Raw genomic sequence first — 12,077 nt, 5'->3', positions numbered from 1 at the left:
CTAAAATTAAAAGCTGTTTATTACAAAAGCTAAAGTAGGGATCTTGTTGTCATTCAAGTTTTGTTTACAAAGAAAAGACCATAGATTTTACCTTCATTCACTTTAAAACAGAAAAAAAAATTGACTTTGGTATAACAGAAGTATTTTGCATTCACTGTTCTTTTGCATGGGGAATAAAAATCAGGCAAATCACTTCAGTGGAGTCACTTCAGACAAATGTTTGACCATCCTGTCTCAAAACTCCACTTTCACCTCTTGGGTTTATAGCATTCCACAAAAGTAAAAGGAATCATGTTTTAAAAGCAGACTGGAAACAAAAAAGGATAATTCCTGTTTCACGGCTGAAATAGCCAAATGCTATTGGCCTCCAGGTAGTTCTCCCCCATCACTACCTATTTATTTGCAGCAATGGTTACAGCTCACAGTTTGGTTTTTTTTTTCTTCTTCTGTTTCCTCAGGTTCTAATGGGGATCTTCCGTCTGGGTTTTGTATCTATCTACCTATCCGAGTCCGTACTAGATGGCTTTGCAACTGGTGCTTCCTTAACCATTTTAACAGCTCAAGTGAAGTATCTGATTGGAATAAAAATCCCACGTAGTCAAGGGCATGGGATGCTTGTTATTACTTGGATTAACATTTTCCGGAACATTTCTCAGGCTAACCTTTGTGATGTCATCACAAGTGCCATTTGTATCGTGGTGCTGGTCACTGCTAAGGAACTCGGAGATCGGTATAAGCATAAACTGAAATTTCCTCTTCCCACAGAGCTGGTAGTTATTGTTGTGGCAACACTGGTGTCACACTATGGTAAGTTAAATGAAGTGTATGCATCCAGTGTTTCTGGAGCTATTCCAACAGGATTTATCCCTCCAAAGGTACCAGAGTTCAACTTAATGCTCCGAGTTGCTCTAGATGCTTTGCCTCTTGCCATAGTCAGCTTCGTCTTCACTGTATCCCTTTCTGAAATGTTTGCAAAGAAATACGCTTACACCATCCGAGCCAATCAGGAAATGTTTGCTGTGGGGTTCTGCAACATCATTCCTTCTTTCTTCCACTCTTTTGCAACCAGTGCAGCTCTGGCAAAAACACTTGTCAAAACATCTACAGGCTGCCAGACTCAAATCTCTGGAGTAATTAGTGCAATGGTGGTTTTGTTGGTGCTGCTCTTTCTGGCACCTCTCTTCTACTCCTTGCAGAAGTGTGTCCTGGCTTGTATTATCATTGTCAGCCTTCGGGGTGCCCTAAGGAAGTTCCGAGATGTGCCAGCACGGTACTATGTGAATAAGGTGGACACACTTGTTTGGGTAGTTACTATGTCTGCGTCTGCCTTGATCAGCACAGAAATAGGGCTGTTGGTTGGCATTGTGTTCTCCATGCTATGCATCATTGTTCGAACCCAGCGGCCACGGACAGCCCTGCTGGGTCAGATCCAAGACACAAGCTTTTATGAGGATGACTTAGAATATGAAAATCTCTCTACTGTTCCAAAGGTCAAAATATTTCGGTTTGAGGCCCCACTTTACTATGCAAATAGAAACTACTTCCTAAAGTCTCTGTACAGATTGACCAATTTAGATCCTAACCTAGAAGCTGCTAGGAGGAAGAAATATGAGAAGAAGGAAAAGCAGCATCTGAAAAAGGGAAATCACAGAACTGCTAATGGACTGGGCATCGGAGAAACCACTTTGCAACTAGTTCCTAAGCAAATTGATTTCCAAGCCCTTGTTGTAGATTGCTCTTCCATCTCATTTTTGGACACAACTGGAGTGAATACTTTAAAGGAAATCCTGAAAGACTACAAGAATTTAAACATTTCTGTTCTCCTGGCTTGCTGCAATCCCTCAGTGATAGACTCTCTGAAAAGAGGGGGTTACTTTGGAAAGGATTTTGGATGCATGCAGGAAATGCTATTCTACAGTATACATAATGCTGTGCTGTTTGCAAAAGACCAAAAGCTTCCAGCAGACTGCTCAGTTTAACCCTGTGTCTTCCTTGGTGATTCACTACATAGTGACAGATGGAGAGGGATAGTTTGCAACAAGTAAATTATCAGACACAGTGTTGGCTGTGTAAAGCCATTCCTCCCCAAAGAGTTCCACTTTATGCAATATGCCACACAGAGCAGCCACTGGGAAGGCAGTCCAGCACAAGGATGGAAAGGTTAGACTACCACCTTCCCTTTAAAGTGCAGGCAAAGGCAGTTTGGGATTGACTTGTATATCATACCATGATCATTTGTGACCCAGCATGGATGTCAGGGGACTGACTGTGTGGTGGAAGGCATGCCCAGTGTTGCTCTCCAAGTGATTTAATGGCTGGTTTGTGTTAAGCAGGCTAAGCCACTTCCATGAAAATGCAATCAATGTGGCATTCTGAACATGTAACGGTTTAAACTATGGCTTGCGAGGCCTTGCCCCTCACAGTCATTCTAGGTGTACGCCTAAACAAGTCCCCACTGTTTGCATAAAAATAAAATGTATAAAATATTGTAGAATGTAGAATATCTCTCCTCCTTGATCACATAAGCTTAATAGCATAACCTGCCACAGGACAAGAAATTATGATCCATCACAGGGTCTGATCAAAATCACCATTTCCAAAAATTGCTGGCTTTGGAGTCACAGGAGTCATCCACTCTATTGGATTAAATCTGTTGTAATTAGTTACTGAAGGTGGTGACACCCCTAATCATGCTAGAAGAAATATGACTTCAATGCACAGTTTTGTAACTAGTAAAAGGATAAACAAGATTTAGAAAAATGAATGGCTTTAACTGGCAGCTACCCAGCTAGTTGTACCATCCTGTAAAATAAGTTGCCTCTGGTGGGCAGATGCAACTCTAATTCAGGGATACATAAGGACCATCAAACATAAAACCTCAGAACTGTGATGCAGCACATCATTATCTTCCTACAAATGGCCACCTGCGTTCAAAGAAAAACAGGAGAAAATAAGGGTAGGGTGGGAAGGTAAATCTGTGAGTTCTTTTGAAGGGGATTGATGGATCAGTCAGAAGTGCCTGGCTGGTCTTCTCTGATTCAATGCTAATAAGTATTACAAGTAACATACATGGGTCAAGTAAACGGAGCAATGCTTTGTAACTTGTGTATCCCTCTATGTTGAAAAATTTTTTGTTTGTACATACTGCAGATATTGTGGGGGTTCTGTTTGGCATTTGGCTTTTTTCTTATCATATTAGTCTTTGATTTGAGGCCTACTAGACCATGTTTTCTGGGGCTGGTTACTTTCTAAAATAATTTGTATTAACTGCTGTTCATTATGCTTTATGTTATCAGCTGTATTGTTGTATATGCACGTTCTCTCTTCACAAAAAAGAAGAGACACAGTATTCAGTGTTCTGTCCCATGGCATGGGCAGAATATTCTGTTTCATACTCAAGTCTATAATTACCTGCACAGAAGGTAAGACAGCTGTGCTTTCTCTCTCTCTCTCTCTCTCCTTTTCCATGTCAGGCTCACACATCACCAAGCATGGAAGGAAGTCCTATCACAGCTGTGCCTCTCACAACTAACAGACTCTAGAAACAGGTTCCATATATGTAGAAGCCATTTCTTTGCTGTTCCAAATTTAAAAAAAAAAAAAAAAAAAAAAAAAAAAAAAAAAAAAAAAAAAAAAAGAAAAAAAAGTCAACACATTTTATTACTTGCTCATTTCAACATTTTAGGTCACTGAATGAAAGAACAGTCAAATAGAGGTTCTCCAGGTGCCCCAGTGCCTGTCTCGCTCTCAGAAACAAGTATTTTCTTAGAGGAAAAGCAGTGCACTTCCACAAGACAAAAAAATATCTTCACGGGGTCCACGACTAGCACAATATTAGGTTATCCAGTGCTGACATTTTCAAGCAGTGATTACACAAGAAGCCGATCAGCTGCACACTGTCAGTACTGCTAAAGCAGCAAAATCTGACAGAAACATCTGACATGAGATTAAAGGATTGACCACTAGCAGCATTTTCCTGTCATAAAACAATCCACATTATTATTTAAATTGCTGACTTGGTATGATTAGCTTCTTTCTGTTCTAAAAGGAAGGGCCTTGCTTTGTACCTGCTTTTGTTTGTAACCATTCTTCGATCAGGGAATACCTCTTCCAAAGCCTAACAAGGCAAATGGGTTTATAAGAGTTACTGCCAGACAGAGTATCAATATAGACACTCTTAGGCCACTGTGCTAAAGCAGCCTGTCATTGGAAGTCAAATAAAACACCCTACCAATCTACACTTTTTGTAGCTTTAGGGATCCAGCTACCAAGATAGAACATAAAGAAAAAAAAGCGAAGATATCCTTAACTCGGTATTAATCTCATTTTAAAAGACAAAAAAAAAGAAAGAAATTCCAATGGAAGGTGTATCATTGCAAGACTCTCTGAAGAATATTGGAAAAAATAAGAAAGTAAAAGTGGAAAGTCTCTTTTTCACCATGTTTATTTTAAGTGTGGTACCAAAGGATACTTAAGAAAAGAAACTTGACTACACATAAGAGACAAGGTAAACTTTAGAATTTATACTATGAACAAAGAAACTATTGGCCAGATGAAACTGTAAGAACAATTTCCTGTTTCGGTTTTACTAGCAGAGGCAGCACACAACTGCGTTGGACACTGTCATACACAGCATGGAAACAGCTTCAGTGCTATGATGTAGGGATGCTGGCAGACTGTGAAATATTTCTATGGACTATGTAAAAGCAAGCCTTTTTCTGGTACATCTATATTTGCTATACTGAGTTAAACTAAGATTAAAGACATGAAGATAGAAAATTAACAAAAACTGCTGATTCTCTTCTCTCCTAATCTACCAGAAATTATCTATAGTGTCTTGGAGAGGAGCTGGGGATAGGCTTGTAATTCCAACTAGGTTAATACTAATACTGAAACAAAAACCATGATACGCCTTTTAGGAAATGTTATACGCTTCATGTAGGTTGACTATATTTATGTTCACTGTGCTGCCTTGTGATTTACCATGTACCATGTATCCAAGAGATTTTAGTACTGCTACATAGGAATGAGAAAGGATTCTAAACTTGTGGACTGTGTGTGTCCCTTGGAACTGGGCAAAGAGCCGGAGTCTTCAGCTCAACATGTCCCGTCTTGTTGACGAGTGAAGCATGGCCAGAATGTGCGGTCTAAGTGTCAAAAGAGCTCTACTTACTGGCACTGGTAACCAACAGCCTGGGAATTGTCCAGCCCATGAAAGACACCCTGGGTTTCCCCACAATCATGAATATTCCTGTGTCACAAGACCAAGAGACAAATGTGTGCTATTGGTTGGAAAATAAAACTAGGAGTTCTTGGAAAACCGTTTGCCTTGTGGTATCCTTTCACAGGTGGGGAAATAATAGGCTAACTCTGAATAAAGACAAAGATGAAGAGGGGGGCTTGCTGTACTAGAAAAAGTTAAAATAAAGGGATGCACTCGGTATTGGGGGATTAGAAAACATAATAAGAAAGACCACTACAGAAGGGAGAAAGGCAAGACAGCAGTCTTTTATTTGAGCACATCTATTTCTTGGCAGAAACATTTATGGCACCTTTTTTACAGATGGCAGCAACTGTGAAAAAAGCAAGGCCTCTATCTGTTAGACTTCCACAGAGGTCCTCTGTTTTTTCTAAGTGCTCTTCTTCAGTCAAGTGCCCATCTCCACACTCCAAGGAGTGTTCTCTACTCATCAACCCCATGACATAATTCAGTTCTGCACTCAGATGGTTGTACTCAAAGCCTTTTTACATCCTTCTGGAAATCACTGGTTCAGGAAGGGATTCACACATGCACAAAACTAAGCATCAGCACTGAACTTCTCTGCTCAGACTTGCATTCCTGCTCCTACTGGTTTTTACAGTTTGTCTGTTTTGTCTGTCTGTCCAATGTTTGCCTGCAGGCTCCATGCTCCTCCTCCTTCCAAAACTGCTGACATTTAGTCCACTGGTTGTCCTCACACAACTTAAAAGTCTTCTTGTTCTTGTCAAAAGCACAATTTTTTGCAAAATGAGACATTTTAGCATGGTTCTAAACAGTACAAGTTTCTAATCTCTACATGTCAAAGATGAGCTAACGATTGAGGCTAGTAGGTTAGAATCCTACCTTTGAGACACTAGAGCTTTTTCAGGGCCTTCTTGATTGATTGCTGTTTCCAGGGTCCTAGAATTTTGACTGTATCAAGGATTGTATCCCAACTTTTTTTAAAGACTCAGTGGCTCAGTCCCCACAAAGACTGAGCAGAATCCATGACAAATGCATTCCTCTCCCTCGGTCATGCGGAAAGCCCAATTCAACACAATGGCACAGCTAAGACAGGCTGCCAAAAGGGATTCTGGGCTCCAAGTGTAGATAGATATGGCTACTTTCTTTCTAAAGGTACTCATTGCTTTTCCTAAGTGAATTGGTTACAGAAACCTCAAAGACCAAATCCATCTCTCAGGAGAAATCTCTAAGCCAGGGACTTGGAAGTGGGGAGCAGTGAAAGTTGTCCTTGACACTGGTTCACTCCAAGAGTACATATTCCACAGTCCAGTAAGAGAGGAAGACACACACAGATGAGAAGAGATGAGAACGAGGAGCTGTTACCTGCTATACTCATGGATGGACTAACAAACAGAGGCCACCCTGGGGTACTGACGCAATACTTACCTGTGTGCAGGACTTATGACCATCTTCCTAAAAACCTGACATACAGAAGCACACTTTAATGTCGAGGATGAAAAATTCTGTTCCTAATGCACACTCTGAAACCCCCTCCTCCTCTGCTCACACTCCACTTTTAGAGTCTGAGCTCTCCTTCCCTGTTGCTTTCCTGCAGCGGTAAATTCCCACTCTTCTGTGTCTGGGACAGTAGATGCAACAATGATATGGATCATAAATATGCTCAACTCAGCAAGAGTCTGAGCCAGGCAGAACTTTTCAGAGCTATTACAATTTTTCATGGGGTTTTTATAGTTTGTCTCTCTTCACAGACCAATTGCTCCTGCTCTAGCTATCTGGCTATTTGGCTGTTCCCACTGGGCATATTGATATGAGTGTGTTCAAGCTGAATTAAAAGGGACTTGAAAGGCAATGAATTCCAAGTGTTCTCCTAAAGTCTGACATGTATTTCCCTGAAACTAAAAGAGCTGTTTTGTATACAAAACCTTTTGGAACAGGGTATTAACTGGTATTACTTGAATCCACCCTATTTTAATTCTCACTACCTGTCAATTAATGCAGTGCACATGTGGCTTCAGGAGGCAAAAAGTAACTCCTAATATAGGCAGAAGGATTACTGGCAGCTTACATTCGGACCTTGCAGTAAGTTAGACACTGTTGGACTTCTTTGCTGTATCAGATCTCCTACATTAAAAAGTAAGCCATTTTTCTGGTCCCTCAGCTTCTCATTAAACTGTGTCTTTCTTCATCTCTTAAAATTCCAGACTAATTCTCATCTGGTGGAACTTAGCTGACTTCCACAGATGCAAAGATATGCTCAGCTTGCAATTTGGCTAAGATAAACATCGAAGTGAGCACCCATTGGACCCTTTAATGTGTCACATTTTCCTAGACTTTGACTTGAGGTGTTTGCTTACCTAAGAGCAACTAATTCCAGTAACCAGTGAATCCGAACTTGTTCAATGCCGCCATGTGGAACAGAAGAAATGTAGGCAAGGTTCAGCTCTTGGTCTTTGCTCAGGTCAAACAGGTCAGCACGGCTGTGAGGTAAAGGAGGGCTTCAGGAAAAATTGACAGAAAAGAAATACACTGAAATATTAAATAACAGCTCCACTGGGCATGCAAAGATTTCTATGCTACATTCCTACACCACCTGCATCTCCCTGCATGGTATGAGGAGCACTGCCTAACATGAGACAAAAGCAAAATAGAGTTGCAGGTTATTTGGGGCCAACCAGCTATCCATGTTGTTTGGTAATGTAGAATACAACCTGGGTGCATCTCAGCGCCACACTCAAAGGAAAACCTTGCCAACAGTCACTGCTGCACAGACAGTGATCTCAGGCAACAGTGGCCAGAGGAAACCACAGTGACAGCTGCCCTGTCTCTGTGTAACTAATCATAAAGAGCTCACCGTCTTTTAGGCCTCAGAGTGCAAGTCAGGCTTGCTGACATCTGCAGTAACAAAAAGATGGGCTTGATCTTCCTGTTGAAGTTCATGCAATGACACCAATTCTTGGACTGCTTTTTAGAAGCAGAATTAGACATTCAGAACCTCCACATTCTTCAACAATGTTCAGCTAACCCTTAAGCATCAGAAAGCACAGGAGTGTGCAGTTTAAAGTTTCTATGCTTGATTCTGCAAGCATAGATACTTCAAACTGCACACTCCAGTTTAACAGGCTCATGGCTATACAGCGACAATCATATCAACCTGACTTTGATGTCTTATTCCACTGAGATTAACATACACTGTGGCAAATTTCTGTTGTTCTTATCCCCACAGATAAATACTGCAAGATGGAGATCTCAACCCCACCCTTCACAAGTCAGCAACTTAGCAAGTCAGCACAGCGTACTGAGTCTGGGCATCCTCAGGGACTTTGATTAAGCCTCCTCGTATTATGTACATTCTGAATGATAAAGCATTTGTATGACAAGAAGGATAGAACAACACTGTCCCTCAGGCTTGGTAGAATACATCCATGTGTCTTCACACTGCAGCAAGAGATGACTTGTGCTCTAACGACATGCTACATACAAACTTTTTAAGCCAAAAACTGCTCTAGTCTGTGCCTTGCCTGTTGTAGTCTGTCTCCTATGAAGTCAACCAGAATTCTGCTGACTGTAACTCAGCTGGGAAGAGTCATTTATGTCATCCTTGTCTACTCTGTACCCATCCATATAGTCATCCCTCCACCAAGGGCCCTACCAAATGAATCTGCTACTGTATAACCACCTGTGTACAAAGAGACAAATGCCTGACCCCACTGGACAAGAACTTGACACCACTGAGATACTGCCTATCTATTACCCCATCTCCTGCATCCTTACCTGAAAGTTCCAGTCTTTACAAAAATCATGTCCATTTATACTGCTATTTAAAAATCAACTGGTATATATGAGCCCCTCTCTGCAGATTCAGCGGCATACAGGGCACTTAAAAACCATTTCCATAAGACAGCTTCAAGTCACACAAGTGATACTGAGAAATTATCAGCTCCATTCTTACTAAAATGTATCAGCCATTTGGGTCTTTTTAATTGTTCCAGTAAATAAGAACAACGTTAATGATCAGATTCTGATGGGGTGCTTCACTACTACTCTGAAATTCAAACTGGCTTCCATTCAACAATGGCAAAGAATTATTTTTGCTTACTCCATGCTTACACCCAGAAGTTAGAGAGAAATCTTGCAGAAATTGTGATGGGATACAAAACAAAGCTGACAGAACAGTGTGTTTTGTTAGTGGTGCTATCAGTATCTGTCCTTTCCTGTTCTGAGTGCAAAATGCCCATCCAAGAGAATGACAAGCCTTGCTCACAAATTTTCTCAGCTGCTGATGCACAGCTGGGCACTTGCTCAGAAAAGGAGCTTTAGCAAGTGGAACTCAGTTGTGCACTGCATGTGATTTCAAGCTTTCAAGTATTTCAGAAATACTACTATTGGCCAGGTGTTATAAAAGAGTAACTGCTGACCCATGGATAGCCTCTGCCTCTGCTACTGCTCCCCTGTGTTCCTTCACATATCTTTCACGTTTGCACCTTTCCAAAGTCTTCCACACAATTAAAACCCCGAGTGTTTCATAGGCTGCAGTTTAAATGGGCTAAACATACTAATTTAAGGCAGATTTTCATTAATGTTGCCTAATATTGCAAGAAAAATTTAAAACAAAATAAAAGGAACAACGAAAGAAAAAAAAATCCTGAAAGCCCAAACATTTCTCTTCATCAGAATGTATTTTAGGTCCTGTTCCGTTCCCCTCACCCCCCATGGAAAACAAAAGAAAAATCTTCCAAGTTTTTTGGGGGGAATCTTTATGCATTATGCAAAAAAACTGCACAAATTTTTTCTAAGGCACATGCTCATTCCATCCCTATTGCAACTTTTTTATATAAGTGTTATTTAAGCCACTGTATGCCTAGAAAGAGATCACAATCACTTCAGAGTAAGAAACAAACACGGCAGTGAAATACACCATCTCTTGCTTTCATGCCTGCTAGAAGCTTTTAGTATTCTCACAAAACTTAGAGGCTGTTCCAGCCCCAGTTAGCTGAGCAAGACCAGGCTTTCTCCGAGAAGCATAGCACGACCAGGATATAGGGATTTCTGCATGGTCACCTTCTTCCCGCTAACGTGGGTCAACTTGACCCACTGGCTACACCCTGCGGTGCATCTGGAAAGCGTTTGCCAAGAAGAACAAACTAGAGCTATCAGTCTTTTGTTTGGTAGTAATAGAACTACCACAGGTTTGTCCTGGGGCCCTTTAGGGGCCTTGGCAATGGAAACACTGGAAAGTAAAGTAAAAGTAAAGGGAAATGAGTTCTGAGCATCAACGTATGTACTGTGCTGGGGAAGAATACGGACTTTACAAGTTCGGGGAGCCAAGAAAGCAAGTCAGAAGGGGAAGGAATGTTTTCTAGGCCCACTTTTTGGCCAGTTCACATTAACTGGCTACACCCCACATCCCGCACTACACTGTGTCCAGCACCACGCTAAGCAGCAAAGGGCAGCAAGGGCCCTCTAATCCCACAGCAGCAAGCCCTGGAGAGCCTCGGTTCCTCCTGGAATGCAGCGTCCGCAAGCCCTGGGAATCGAGAGGGCAGGATGCAGCCGAGGCGAGGACCGAAGAGCCTCTGCCCAGCGGCTGGAGGCCCAGAGCCGGGCGGTGCGCGCTTACCAGAAGCCAGTGCTCCTCCAAAAGTGCTGCAAGGGCCGCTCGGCTCGCCGGGCATCCACGTACACCTCGTACGCCGCGGAGCCCGCGCCCAGCGGCACCAGCAGCAGCCACAGCAGCGGCCCCATGGCGCCGCGAGGGCCGCGGGGCCGGTGAGCGGGGCCGCCCCGCCGCCCGCGGCCGAGGCGCCGGGGCACGCCCAGGGTCCGAGAGGCGCCCGCCCGCCCCCCGGAGCCCCGCGGCCGGGGCCTCCTGCCCGCCGCGCTGCTCACGCCTCGCGGCGCTGCGGCCGCTGTCCCGGCGCCGCCGGTTCCCGGGACTCTCCCCGCGGCGGCTGCGCCTCTCCCGCGCCCCACACGGGGGCGGTGCGCACCGCCACGGCCGCGCTCCCCGCGCCAGGCCCGGGAAGGCCGCCGGGAGCGGAACCGCCCTCCTTCCCCGGAAAAGCGTAGGGGCAGGGTGGCAGCTATGTCGCTGGTTGCGTGTAAACCAATTTATTGATGTCAGCGTTTCGAAGAGGAGTGTCCGCTCTCAGCCCAGAAAGCAAACCGCATCCTGCGCTGCCTCCAAAGCAGGGAGAGCAGCAGAACGAGGGAGGGAATCGTGCCGCTCTGCTCCCCTCTCGTGAGACCCCACCTGGAGTGCTGCATCCGGCTCTGGGATCCACTACAGGAAGGACGTGGACGTGTTGGAGCAAGTCCAGAAAAGGGCCGTGAAGTTTATCAGGGGACTGAAGAACTTCCCCTGTAAAGGCAGGCTAAGAAAGTCGGGGGTAGAGAATAACGGATACAAATCGAAAGAGGAGAAGACTAGCTTAGTATTGGAAAGAAATACCTTACAGTGGAGATGGTGAGATGCTGGAACAGGTTCCCCAGGGAGGTTGTCGATGGTTGTCGGTGCCTCCTGGCACTGTTCAAAGCCAGGCTGGACATGGTCTTGAGCAACCCAGTCTAGTGGGATCTGTCCCTGTCCATGGCAGGCGAATGTTGGGACAAGGTCCCTTCCAGCCCTTAACATTTTGTGATTCCATGATTCTGTGAAGAGCCTTAAATGTTTTTTTATCACACACAGCCTGCAGCTTGATTCTCTAAATGCTTCTTTGTTACCATGTATACCTGAGGAGTTGGTTTTGCATGGGGTGTGACTTGTCTTCAGGATCATTCTCGTTCACCTAGTGTGCCTTCAGGAATCTCGTCGAGCCTTCTAGGCAGGAAATCCAATTCTATGTTGCTAGCACCC

At 43.7% G+C, this 12,077-nt stretch overlaps 2 protein-coding genes across 10 annotated transcripts in view; one reads left to right on the top strand and one right to left on the bottom strand.

Annotated features, from left to right (window-relative positions):
* SLC26A1 (solute carrier family 26 member 1) overlaps positions 1 to 5,320 on the top strand; it is a 36,379-nt gene extending 31,059 nt beyond the window's left edge. For all 8 annotated transcript variants that reach the window (XM_066338912.1, XM_066338913.1, XM_066338916.1 and 5 more), the window contains one exon: positions 459 to 5,320. In XM_066338912.1, the coding sequence (XP_066195009.1) occupies positions 459 to 1,979 (1,521 nt within the window). In that variant the 3' untranslated portion in view covers positions 1,980 to 5,320. The remainder of the gene's footprint in view (positions 1 to 458) is intronic.
* The window catches only part of IDUA (alpha-L-iduronidase), a 44,364-nt gene extending 33,158 nt beyond the window's left edge, over positions 1 to 11,206 (bottom strand). The window contains exons 1-2 of one of the 2 annotated variants that reach the window (XM_066338920.1): positions 10,842 to 11,206; positions 7,579 to 7,719 (exon numbers count right to left, since the gene is read on the bottom strand). In XM_066338920.1, the coding sequence (XP_066195017.1) occupies positions 7,579 to 7,719; positions 10,842 to 10,966 (266 nt within the window). In that variant the 5' untranslated portion in view covers positions 10,967 to 11,206. The remainder of the gene's footprint in view (positions 1 to 7,578; positions 7,720 to 10,841) is intronic. The other variant, XM_066338919.1, reaches the window with a different exon arrangement.
* Positions 11,207 to 12,077: the final 871 nt, after the last annotated feature.

This window comes from Sylvia atricapilla, chromosome Z (genome assembly GCF_009819655.1).
Source record: "Sylvia atricapilla isolate bSylAtr1 chromosome Z, bSylAtr1.pri, whole genome shotgun sequence".
NCBI classification, from domain to species: Eukaryota; Metazoa; Chordata; class Aves; order Passeriformes; family Sylviidae; genus Sylvia; species Sylvia atricapilla.
Note: the sequence above shows the minus strand (reverse complement) of the source record. Positions and strands in the feature narration are given on the sequence as shown.